This window comes from Salvelinus sp. IW2-2015, linkage group LG9 (genome assembly GCF_002910315.2).
Source record: "Salvelinus sp. IW2-2015 linkage group LG9, ASM291031v2, whole genome shotgun sequence".
Lineage (NCBI taxonomy): Eukaryota > Metazoa > Chordata > Actinopteri > Salmoniformes > Salmonidae > Salvelinus > Salvelinus sp. IW2-2015.
The window spans coordinates 2295768-2309032 of NC_036849.1; the positions used below are offsets into that span (position 1 = coordinate 2295768).

The window sequence follows — 13265 nt, forward strand, 5'->3', positions numbered from 1 at the left end:
ACTTCTTCCATTTAAGAACGATGGAGGCCACTGTTTTTGGAGGCCTTCAATGCAGCAGACATTTTTTGGTACCCTTCCCCAGATCTGTGCCTCAACACAATTCTGTCTCTGAGCTCTACGGACAATCCCTTCAAACTCATGACTTGGTTTTTGTTCTGACATGCACTGTCAACGGTGGGACGTTATATAGACAGGTGTGTGCCTTTCCAAATCATCAAGTTGTAGAAACATCTCAATAATGATCAATGGAAACAGATTTTGTGTCTCATAGCAAATACTTTTTAATCTGCAAAAGTGTCTAAAAACCTGTTTTCGCTTTGTCATTATGGGGTATTGTCTGTGGATTGACGAGGAAAATGTTTTATTTAATACATTTTAGAATAAGTGTACAAAATGGTATAGTGTACAAAATGTGGAAAAAGTGAAGGGGTCTGAATGCACTGTGTGTTGTGTGTGTGTGTGTGTGTTCGTGTACACGTGTGCTAAGTAGAGGAGACCAGGTCACCTTTGGGCCTCCTCCTCCTCCCTCCTCTTCCTCTCCTCCTCCTGCGCCCTCTGTCTCTCCAGTTCTCTCCGTTTGTCCTCTTTGATGCTCCGTAGTTTATCCAGAGCCGACTGCTGCTTCCGCTGGCTCTCTCTCAGATCCTGACATCACCATATGCGCAACATCAATAAAAGGGCACATTTCACATACTAACGGGGTGGGACGTATTCAGAATAACAAAAGGCACAACATGATCTTTGACCAACAATGACCTGTGACGAGGGAGCGGTAACGCCATAGGATTTGACACGAAGCACAAACTACAAACCCACAAGGTGGCACAGCAAGCACAGGGGTGAGAGAGGTTGGAGAACTCAGGGAATAGTGGTTTAGAGTCTAGACACAAATACAGAGAGAGAGGGAGAAGAAAAGAAAGAGTGAGAGAGCACCTTTAGGAGGTAGAAGAGGTTACTAAGGCAGTTGACCAGAGAGAGGAGACCATGAAGCAGGCAGTCATCAGCATCCCCATACTGCAGCAAGACAGGCCAGGAGAGAGGGAGGAGAGAATATGTAGGGGGCAGAGAGAGAGAGTTGAGAAGGAGATAGAGGGAAGGGGGACAGGAAAGGATGGAGGGAAAGAGAGGAAGAAAAGGAGGAGACAAAGGCCAGTGTTGTAGTGGTAGTTTAGCGTCAGAGAGAAGCAGCAGAGCAGACTGGTTATCAATCATATTAGCCACACAAATACTGAATCCTTCCAGCCCCGTCTCAAATCAAATCACGTTAATATCATAGATCCACCTCAGGTCGAACGTTATACGTATTGTATATATTGTAATTACTTCCGCTATGGCCTATTTATTGCCTTACCTCTCTTATCCTACCTCATTTGCACATGCTGTTTATAGATTTTTCATACTGTATTATTGACCGTATGTTTGATTACTCCATCTGTAACTCTGTGTTGTTGTWTGTGTCAAACTGCTTTGCTTTATCTTGGCCGGGTCGCAGTTGCAAATGAGAACTTGTTCTCAACTAGCCTACCTGGTTAAATAAAGGTGAAATAAATCAAATAAATACTTCAACATACTACCATAAGAGTTGAGCGAGTGAGTAGAGGGAGTGTTAATATTCACTGAGACGTGGGTGTTAGACATCCAGCTGACCTAAAAATGTTAAAATGTCCGTACCTGTATGTCGTTCTGGTAGTGGTCCATGTCGGCCAGTTTAGCGGCCGTCTCGTTCTCCAGAGCATCCAGCTGCTGCTTCAGTTTGCGACACACTCCGTCCTTCTCATTGGCGCTGCGCTTCAGCGTGGACATGGTGGAGACTGGAGAAGAAGAGTTTACAACCCAGGGAATGACAGGAGGAAAATGTTCAGTACAATTCACTATGGTTTTCCAACATAGGTTCCTATTCAGTCATGTGAGATTGTTTGACTGAATGGGGAAAATTGTCTAGTCTAGCCATACAATCCAGTCCTACTGTATAAACAATCCATAAACACTAGTCTAGCACTCCACCCCAGCCTAAACGCCTAAATTAGCCCCAGTCTCAGCCTAACCTAATCCCAGCCTAGCCCCAGCCCATACCTGGCAGGTTGTTGAGGGCCATGTTCCTCAGTTTGTCACTGAGCCTCTGCTGTTCTGGAGTCAGCTGGGACAGCTTCCTCTGGTACTCCTTAAGCACAGGAACAAACGCATCATCAGGAGGGGGGGGGGAGACAACGACACACCAGAAACACGAAGGAAGGAATGAGGCAAACAGTAACTGAGAACACAGTTAATACTGAGACAGACACCTCTAGTTGTCTCTGCAGGGAGTTGATGTCCAGTCTGCTTGTGTCTCGTCTCTGGTTGGTCCGCTCCAGCTCGCTCCGCTGCACCGTCCTCTTGCTCTGAGCATCATGCAGCCGCTCAGAGATCTGCCTGTGTTTGTTACCCTGGGAGAGAGATGTGGTCAGGTGCCGTTGGGCTTCTGGTGGATTAGGAACTATGACACCAATGGAGAAACAGAGTGATGGAGTATGCCAATGAAACTCATTTGAATTTAAGTGAGTGAAAATGGGAGAGAAAGTGAAAGAGTCTTCCTTATGTTAGGCCCTGACCTGGCTATACCAAATGGGCTACAATAGTTCATTTTAGCAGACAAGATTAGCTTAGAATTCCGTGGTATTATTTGATATTATTTCATAGTATGAAGAATACAATTGAACATAGCTGAATAAAATTGAAAGGATGGTTTCAGTTTCAACTTTAGTTGTGATACAAAAGTTGGGCGATATGTTTCGATTTTTTATAAATTCTAAGGCTGCATGATGGGACTCTAATGATGATTTGAAAAAAGTTGCATGAAAAGCATGAGCTCTGCTTTGCTTCTTACACAAGCTTCATCAGTCTCTCATTCACAATTTGACAAGCACTTGATAATGCCTTGAATTTCCCAGCGGTATCCCCCTAGTATGGCCGTAATGCCTCTAAATAAATCCACGCCTTTTGCGGCCAATGGTCGTTACCCCATTGGGCTGAATATAATAATGAAATTCTTCGGATCACAGGCTGCGTGTTCTGAAGCACCTCTCACTCACATGGCTCTCTCAGATATCTAAATACTTATTGGCCAATGCCGGTCACGTGATCAGGTTCTTCTCACAGGCATCTATCTCAGCTCCAAAGTAGGCTACAAGTGAAGACAGACACATCGGGGACGCAGTTGCGCACGTCCTTCTTATTGAATTCCGAGGTACATATGGAAGATGCTAGAACTGTCGACATTTACTTTTCATCAGCCAACAAGATGGGTAGGCCTAACGAACAGCAAAAGCACTAGCCTATGTCAATCTACTATTCCCCATAGTACAAAAGTCTACCTATTCTATTAGTCAACTTGTCCTTCTGTGCGAGAAATAAATATTCCAAACATAGTCTGGGACAGTTGTGGGATGCGATAGATCCCAAATTAACACAACCACTCACCCCGAAAAAACCTTTCGAAAGCGATGAGACTGACGCAACAGATCAGCACGTTTAGCTTAAAATGTTACGAAACTATTAGGCTATTTGGTCACATTATAAGCGCAGCCATGCGTACACGGCAGTAGGCTATAAGCGCGAATGTTCCAAAACGCAATCAATTAGCGGGAAAACACCATCCTCAAAAGTGACCACAAATGCTTTATTATAAAGGTGCATTTTTATGGTGAAAGTGATCTTCCCTAAACATGAAACTCACGCGCCACCTATGTATGCCAGTTAGGCTCTATACCGGTTGTAAAGCAGATTAATGTGCTTCATTTTAAGAAGTTGTTTGGCCACTTTAGTTGTGATACAAACCTTATCGAAACATATAGGCCTATGGGCTAAGCTACATGAGGTGTGGGACTATGACTTGAAAAAGTTGCACAAAAAAAGGCATGCAGTGTTTCTTGCATTACAAGCTGGGCATCATTCACAAGTGATAGGCTAATATTGTCACCCATCAGACTATTCTTGATTAATCTTGTCCTCATATATTTTAAATAATATAAACGTGTGAAATTAGTTTTGACTTACAATGGACCATTATCTATCTCGGAACAGGGGGGGGGAAATACATGTCATCTAAGCATTTAAATAGCGAATGGAGGAGGCTTTTCCTGTGGTTAATTTTCATGCCAGCCAGGTAGACTATACTCCTGTTGTAAAGCGAAGCAATGTGCTTAATATTAGGAAAGTTGAGAAATAAATATAGTAGGCCTAACCTATAGAAAGCTGATGGGATCCTCTTTTTAAGAGGCCATCAAAACTGTGTTTTCTCACGCAATTGCATAGCCTATAGAAATGTTGCGCAACATGAGATCATGTTCTCATGAAGTGTTTGATTGGATTTTTGATTACATTTGCATTGACGTCAGCGTTATTAGAGGGACAATAGAGTGCTGAGTACCAGGCAGTTAGCAAGTTTGGTAAGTTACTAACGACCATCAGCAGCATCAGAGCTTGGAGAAGCCTAGTTACCGTGACTAAACGGTCACGTGGAACTTGACTGCGGTCATGACTCGTGACTGCCGGTGTGGCGGTAATACAGTCACCGCAACAGCCCTAGTGTAGCCTCACCACAGCCTCCAGCTCCATCTCCAGGTTCCTCTTCCTGGTTTTTAGTCTGCCGATGTCCTCCTGCTCCTGACTCTTCTGGCTCAGCAGCTCTCCTCTCCTCCTCCTCTCCCACTCCTCCTTCCTCTGGCGCTCCAACTCACGCTGCGCCGCCTGGGGAACACACAAGGCAGTCAGACACGCACACGTGGACACACACACAAAGCCCTGGCCCATTATAGAACATGCCTCTTCACCTCTTTTCTCTCCATCTCCTTCAGCCTCTCCTCCTCTTTCTGTCTCTCCAGCTCCCTCTGCCGCTCCAGCCTCCTCTCCTCCTCCTTCCTCCTCCTCTCCTCCTGCTCTCTGGCCTCCCGCTCTCTCCTCTCTCGCTCCTCTCTCTCCTTCTGCTGGCGTCTCTCCTCCTCTCTCCTCTGTGCGTCCTGCAGAGCCTGTCGTCTTTTCTCCAGCTCCGCGTTCCCTCGCTCCAGGTTGGCCTTGAATTTATCCTCAAACGATACTGAGGGAGGGAGGGATGGATGGGGAGAGAGAGGATGGGGAGACGAGTGTCATAAGTCAATAGTCATTAGATGTGCACAGATGCATTATGTATGTGTTGTAGTCATACAGGAGAAGAGTGAGTGGGCGCGCGTGTGTGTACATACAGTTGCTTTTGGTTTTCTGTGGTGGCTCAGCCTCCAGTTCTTCAGTGATGCCAGCATAGAGAGATAAACTGGTCCCATTCACAGCACCCCTACCAGAAAGAGAGAGGGGAAGGGTTAGAGAGTGAGTGAGTGAGTGAGTGAGTGAGTGAGTGAGTGAGTGAGTGAGTGAGTGAGTGAGTGAGTGAGTGAGTGAGTGAGTGAGTGAGTGAGTGAGTGAGTGAGTGAGTGAGTGAGTGAGTGAGTGAGTGAGTGAGTGAGTGAGTGAGTGAGTGAGTGAGTGAGTGAGTGAGTGAGTGAGTGAGTGAGTGAGTGAGTGAGTGAGTGAGTGAGTGAGTGAGTGAGTGAGTGAGTGAGTGAGTGAGTGTACCTCTGTGATGGCGGTATTAGTTCTATGGGTAGTGTGAGAGGTAAGGGTTGGGCGGTCTTGGCCATGTCCACTAGATGCATGGCCAGAATAAACTCCTCTCCTCTTAGCTTCCCATCCTTATCCACATCGGCCAGGGTCCTGACAGAGAGAGAGATACGAGTGATTAGCGCACGCACACACACATTCTTAGGTTCCTCCTTTGAAGCACGTTACTGCAAAGATCAAAAGTTCTTATACAGGTAAGTTGATGATGATAATGATGAAGGTGTACTCACCAGATGGTGGCCAGCTGCGTCTGAGTGAGCAGAGTGGTTGCCATGGCATTCCTCACCTGCTGACCTGAAATACACACACACACACAGAATAAAGCAATCTCAGTTGATTACGTCAAGTTTTGTTTTAGAACTTATACTTCCCTTGTAACCTTTGTGGAGAACCTCCAAATTATAAGAACGATTTAAAAGGATTCAGAAACAGTTGCCAAGTGATCCTACACTGGATTGCGACAGTGAGTCTTAAGATACCATGGCAGTTTCCCCAGAACAGGTCTGTCAAGAGGTAGCTGAGAGGAAAGGAGAAGGTGTAGAACAATCACACACACACACACACACACACACACACACACACACACACACACACACACACACACACACACACACACACACACACACACACACACACACACACACACGAACGGCCAGTAGAGCAGCAGTCTTCCACAACAGGGCTACAAGGGCATAAGTTATGAATGTTAAAAGGCAAGGTCGTCAACCCAGTGGACACAAATGCCGACAACCACACCCCGCATTCCACAAATGCTTCGGTTCAGGTATGACACACACAGGTATGCCAGGCTTTCTACCCATCACGAGGTGCATCTTAAATCGACTCGTGTGTCTTCCCTTCCTACCACCATCTCTCATATAGCTGCATTATCCACAGTTACCCACCTGCCTGTGCGGTTGATTGGTTTTAATACATATACACACAGTACATGCATTTTAAAAAATCTGCCAGGGATAACACAGTAAAGTCAATTACTTAATTCCAGTGTGGTTCCTTAGGTAAACTACGTTACCCATAGCCACCCTCCTGTCGGACGGCTGCCCATCTGTTTGCCTATATTTGCCAGCAGCACCCACCTGTGAGGTATCCCGTCATGTGTTTGTCGAGGCTGTTGAACTGCTGTCTGTATTTCAGGCGCGAGGCCTGAGGCACGGCCCAGTCAGAGGGAGCCGTCTTAGGAGAACTACCTGCCAGGGAGGTGGTGGATGAAGAGTTGGAGCTGGAGTGGAGAGAGAGAGAGAGACGCAGTTGGATAGAGAGAGCGAGAAAGATGAATGGCGAGAGAGAGCATATTATAGAGTTAGCCCATGTAGAAACAGTCCATTGGAATCTAAATTGGTAGAGATGTAGGTCAGATCCTATAAAGTGTGTGTGTGTGTTACCTGCTTGAGCCTAGGTCCAGCAGTGACGTAGCTTTGTTCATCCCAGGAGAGAAACCCAGAGGAGAGGAGGCGTAGGGCACAGAGAGAGGCAGGCCTTGACACACACACGCATTATAAAAGTCCTTATCGATTTCAATTTATATTTACCGTATAGTTATATTGCAAATACACCATGATATCCACTCAGTTATTGAGAATGGTGACAGGGCACTTTCTACTCTCCATTCACTTCCATACAGATTGAGAGAAAGGGGGGGTGTGGAAGGAGAAGGAGAGAGAAAGATGGAGAAAGAGAGAGAGCCTGTCCTCTTACCTGTCCCCATGTGTCCTGGTGGAAGGTGCTGTAGGATACCCATAGTGCCATTGGGGAGAGCGGGGCTGCCCAGGGACGGCAGCAGGGGCATTGTTGACGCGGCAACCAGGGGGACCATGCCTGTTGCCATTGGGACCATAGGAGTGAGGCCAGTCACAGGGGTCATGGGTGAGAGGTTAGGCGTCATGGTTGAGAGGTTAGGGGTCATGGTTGAGAAGTTAGATGTCATGGGGATGGGGGTGAGCATGGGGACGGCTCCAGGCATCGTTGACAGGTTTGGCATGGAGCCCATTCCTGGAGAGACACAGAGGAAACACACATTATTAGAAAGATAAGATGAAACATAGAAATACAAAATAGAATAGAAGTGTTAACGTACCATAGCGTGAGGAGGACATGGCGCCTGTTGAGGCAGGGGCGGGCACTGGCGGCTGCTTCATGATGATTGGTAGAGATGAGGGAAGGGGTGTGCCCTGAAGTTTGAGCTTAATGAGCTTCATAGCGATGGAGAACTCCAACCTGTCCATCTTCCCATCCTTATTCATGTCAGCCAGGGCCCTGGGGGTAGAGAGAGGGTCATGACTTCCTCAGGACAATCAAGTGTGTGTGACTGGAGAGCAGCTGCCTACAACATTCCACCCAGCACAGAGAAGGAAGCCCGTCTGTGTGTGTGTGCTCACCATATCTCTGCCAGCACTGAGGAGGGAAGACCCGACTGCAGGAAGAACTTCCTGGCCTGCTCCCCTGGAGTGAGAACAAGAGTGAGAGAGAGAGAGAGTGAGCGACATTACAGTATGGAGAGATGAAAATATCGGTGTGCATGCAAGCATCGTCTTGGTACCTGAGACGAAGCCCATGGCGGGAGAGAGGGTGTCAAACTGTTTATCATGTTTGTCCCTCTCCTCTGGAGAGATCGCCCACACATTGCGGCCGCCTGGAGAAAGAGAGGAGAGATAAATCATTTTCAGATACCAATCTCGGCCCTCCGTGGGAAAAGGCCTAGAAACCTATAGGTAAAAGGCAAACAGAGGTGTGTGGTAGCAACACACACACACAAAGGTTAAGCAACAACTCCCAACACAGGAAACAGCTGAGGTTTCACAAGACAACCTCAAGCTAAAAGACACGCAATAAACACACACCAGGCAAAGCCTCTTAATATTACCAAATCAGAGCGACCGTATGAATAGACAGAACAAGGACGGAATTTAGACATTAAATTGTCCCCCACGATGAAACCAGGGAGGGGACTGTGGACCTGTGTCCGTCCGTTAGGCACACGCGATATATCTGACAGCACTTGCCCAATTTTGGACGAAACTTGGGTGAATGAGGTGTCTTGCAATAGAGATCTGTCATTTACAAAATTACACTTATTGGCCCAAGGGGGGCGCTGCATCATTCGTGGGGGACTATATTTACTATATTTACTGTTGCCCATTTTTCTTTCGTTTGTTTCTTCTTTTAAAAGGTGGAGGACAAACATTGTTACAGTCCCCCGCAATGAAAACGGAGGGGGACTATGAAATCGGTCTCCTTCCGTTCGTTCGTACGTTACATCTCAAACACTACAAGCCTGACTTCGACGAAAGCTGGGTGAGTGATGAGTCTTGCCATAGATATGCGGCATTTGTAAAATACACACTGGTAGGCCTAAGGGGGAGCCGTAGTAATCAACGGAAATTCCAAACATTAAAACAAGCACATCTCGTATCCCGTTTGAGTTATCGCTTCGTTATTGTTTTATTGTCCACATCATTCCTACTAACATCACTTTTAGTGTCTGTGTGTTTAAAAACCACTGATTATACGGTAATAAAGAAAGATAAACCAGTTCACTCTTATCTCGGTCTACACTGACAGGCTCGGGGACTGTCCCTGCCGCAATCAATTCCAGCCCTGCACCATGGAACACAGTAGGCTCACTGTAATTGGGCTATGGTCTTACAGTACAGTACAGGCCAATTCTGTTTCAGTCTATTGATTTTGACCCCGTAGGTAGAATATGTTTGTGCAGCGTTTCCCCTATATGCATTTAGCAGCGGCGCACGGCTGCTGCTATATCGTGGCTGCCACCTCAAAATGTAAATATATAACTCTGCCATCGCTGCTGAAAAAAATGTGAAGTGAAACACTGCTGTGATGTGACGGACTTAAAACTAGATCCGTCACCTCAGTGGCGTTTTTCCCTGTTTCATCAGAGCACAGAACCGAACAAAATGTGAATAAACTGTTCAGTTGAAATTAATTGAAGTTACACTGAACAGGATTGAACGGGGCGTAGAGTTAGACAGGATCCATGAACAGGGCCTTAGACAGGATAATTTGTTTTTATGTAACTAGACAAGTCAGTTAAGAACAAATTCTTATTTACAATGACGGCCTACACCGGCCAAACCCGGACGACGGTGGGCCAATTATGCGCCGGTTGTGATACAGCCTGGATTCGGGTATCTGTAGTGACGCCTCTAGCACTGAGACGCAGTGTCTTAGACCGCTGCGCCACTCGGGCGTAGTGTTTAATAGGATCTATGAACAGGGGTGTAGAGTTAGATACAACACTGCTACAGCATCAGGTGCAGCAGATATAGGAGCTGGACAGAGACAGAGTCGTGCTGCAGTGAACAGCCCAGTGAGCGATACACTACACACTGCTGCTGCACCGGAGGACAAGAAAAGAGACTCAGCAGAAAAAGACAGGGGGGGAAAAAAACAGCTAAATGTGCCCTTGAGAGAGCAGGAGAACGTCACAGCACACACACACACACAGAGTAATAAAGACGTGGTCTTACCATTCATGGCTGCAGGTGGCAGAGGGGGCGGGGGGGGGGGGGACTCCCGTTCTTCTACTCAGCCGGCTAGCTCGCAGTCATCTGCAAAACACACACATCAGTGTCTGCACACACACAAAACAAGCGAAACTTCCGCTCATTAATAATGTAGGGAGGGCAGAGCGCTGCTCACACCAACTCAGAGAGAGAGAGTGTAGCAGCTGCCCCGTTTCCCATTGGTCAGCAGGTTTCAACAGGGTTTCTCCTGTTCCTCAGTCAGGGAGTCAAACACAGAGACACCAGGTCCACGTCCCAACCCTACTGCAACAGAGACACCAGGGCCACGTCCCAACCCTACTGCAAAACACAGAGACACCAGGTCCACGTCCCAACCCTACTGCAACACAGAGACACCAGGTCCAGCCCCAACCCTACTGCAACACAGAGACACCAGGCCACGTCCCAACCCTACTGCAACACAGAGACACCAGGTCCACGTCCCAACCCTACTGCAACACAGAGACACCAGGTCCACGTCCCAACCCTACTGCAACACAGAGACACCAGTGGCCACGTCCCAACCCTACTGCAACACAGAGGACACCAAGTCACGTCCCAACCCTACTGCAACACAGAGACACCAGGTCCACGTCCCAACCCTACTGCAACACAGAGACACCAGGGCCACGTCCCAACCCTACTGCAACAGAGACACCAGGGCCACGTCCCAACCCAACTGCAACACAGAGACACCAGGTCCACGTCCCAACCCTACTGCAACACAGAGACACCAGGNACTGCAACACAGAGACACCAGGTCCACGTCCCAACCCTACTGCAACACAGAGACACCAGGTCCACGTCCCAACCCTACTGCATAGCTTCCTCTCGTTGTTCCCTAAACTTCCATCAATTCCCTTTTTATCCTGCTTGCAAGCGGACACACACATCCCAGCTAGGCTACATCCCAAGCATGAGACTGTAAAAGAGAAAAACTGCAGCCAACTCATAAATATAACATTAACAACAAAAGAGCCATAATAGTGATTACACTGGTCAGCAGGAGATCGTGGTAGACTGTATACATACTGATCAACCATGATGTGTGTGTGTGTGTTCTAATAATGTGGATATTCTCTTTATATTTCTTAGAAGAAACCCTTATTGTCCCCCTGAGTGACAACACCCGTCACTTGCATGCATGTCTGCATGTCTGCCTGTCTGTCTGTCCCCACAGGTAAAGGGCAGGTAGAGAGGTGTATGAAGGAAGCTGTGTACAAACACCACAAGCACCTTCACAACCCACTGACAGTGGTCAATACTACAACACCGAGGAGAACTCACAAGGAAAAGTACCAGAAAAGTATGGAGAAAGGGACAGGGCATGTCAATGAGGCCATACAAGGAAAATGGAGAATTCCAATGCCTATACCCTTCCTGTTCCTTTCCAGTCACATACACGGATACCAGCATTTCCTGTCCAGCCAGTCAGCTGACAGGAAGTCCCTGGCAGCTCTGAGGTTCTTCCTGTGGCGGTTACATGACTCAGCCATAAAACAGTAAAAAAATGTACTCTACGGAAGCCCTTCAGGATGCTGGAGGTCCAGGCTTTAGAGTTGACCTGTCCAGTCCCAAATCAACCCTTAGCCCCTAACCCTAGAACCTTCTCCAGGGCCTTCAGAAAGTATTCACACCCACTGACTTCTTACAAAAATATTTGTGTTACAGCCTGAATTTAAAATGGATTAAATTGAGATTGCCACTGGCCTACACACAATACCCCATAATGTCAAAGTGGAATTATGGTTTTCCGAAATGTTAAAGTTATTTTTAAATTTAAATCTAAAATGTCTCGAGTCAATAAGTACTCAACCACTTTGTTATGTCAAGCCTAAATAAGTTCAGGAGTAAAAATATTAAAGTTGCATGGACTGCATGGCAATAGATGATTTTTGAAGGACTTCCTCATCTCTGTACCCCACACATACAAGTATCTGTAAGGTCCCTCTGTCGAGCAGTGAACTTCAAACACAGATGTGAAGGGATTGGACGGGTGTACTGGTGGCACACAAGTGTGGTATTAGTGTAGGGCGAAGAGACAGAGGGAGGGATGGAGGAAGACGATAGGAGGGAAGGGGGGGGGGTAGTACAGGAGAATGTGGTCAAGCAAGATGGCCTCACAATGGGGAGCGTGCTAACCATCTGCTCCTTCTTTTCCCTTCTTCCTGTGTGTATTTATCCCTCTTCTGTCCCTCCTCATATCACTTTCCCTCTGAACCCACGTGTCCCTCTCCTTCGCTCTCCCAAATGACTTAGGATTTAAGGTGGAAGGGGTTAGGGGTTGTTTCTGCCTATCAGTGAGAGAGGTGTCCGTGTACAGAAATACAGGATGCAAATTGGTTTTAGTGAACAAACACCCAGGGATCCCTCCGGTGGAGCCTGCTGACACATACAGCAGTCTGCTCTGTCTGTACAAACACACACAAGCCCCCTGCCTGGCTGTTATTTGCATGTGTTTTGCATCGTGTGGTAAAATCAGGAGTGGGTCAAGCTGAAACGAGGTGAACACTGAGCAGCACAACAGTAGAGACTGGAGTCTCGACAGGTCAGACAACACCATGTTAAAAATAAATAAAAGCATCAGATCAGACGATTCTACACGGACTACATCCTCGTTGAGAATGAAAGAGAAAATACAGCTACGGTGTGGGAACTCTGGGCCAGTAGAGATGGCATCATCACCACACGAGTTAACCCTGTCATTATTCTCCCCTCTCTGTCCGACACAAGTGTTAATTTTATTTTTTTGTTACCTGACACCCAATCAGGGCTGAGATCCAGAGAGATACCAGGAAGGAGAGAGTAGGAAAAATGCAGAGTCACTGCATATACCCATCACTGGTCTATTTCCCATCTGAGCATTAAGAGTCTTTCCCTGAAACAGAGCTCACACAGACAGACACAGCCACTAGGGATGGGCATTTGACTGATGAGTACACACATTATTTTATTTTGAGTACTCTAATAAAAATAAAAAAACTGAACAAGCCCCGCACTGGAAAATAATTTCAGCATTTATCAACATTGAGTGTACAAAACATTAAGAACACCTTCCTAATATTGAGTTGCACCCCCCTCCCCCCTTTTGCT

General features: G+C 46.9%; 1 protein-coding gene across 1 annotated transcript in view; it reads right to left on the reverse strand.

Annotated features, from left to right (window-relative positions):
- LOC111968970 (intersectin-2) overlaps positions 1–13265 on the reverse strand; it is a 33595-nt gene that overhangs the window by 13567 nt on the left and 6763 nt on the right. Inside the window, exons 2-17 of the mRNA XM_070445087.1 lie at positions 10137–10217; positions 8186–8278; positions 8025–8088; positions 7724–7902; positions 7345–7638; positions 7032–7125; positions 6726–6868; positions 5859–5922; positions 5584–5721; positions 5217–5305; positions 4809–5071; positions 4576–4725; positions 2283–2423; positions 2074–2161; positions 1672–1811; positions 506–645 (exon numbers count right to left, since the gene is read on the reverse strand). Coding sequence (XP_070301188.1) covers positions 506–645; positions 1672–1811; positions 2074–2161; positions 2283–2423; positions 4576–4725; positions 4809–5071; positions 5217–5305; positions 5584–5721; positions 5859–5922; positions 6726–6868; positions 7032–7125; positions 7345–7638; positions 7724–7902; positions 8025–8088; positions 8186–8278; positions 10137–10143 — 2087 coding nt within the window. The 5' untranslated portion in view covers positions 10144–10217. The remainder of the gene's footprint in view (positions 1–505; positions 646–1671; positions 1812–2073; positions 2162–2282; positions 2424–4575; positions 4726–4808; positions 5072–5216; positions 5306–5583; positions 5722–5858; positions 5923–6725; positions 6869–7031; positions 7126–7344; positions 7639–7723; positions 7903–8024; positions 8089–8185; positions 8279–10136; positions 10218–13265) is intronic.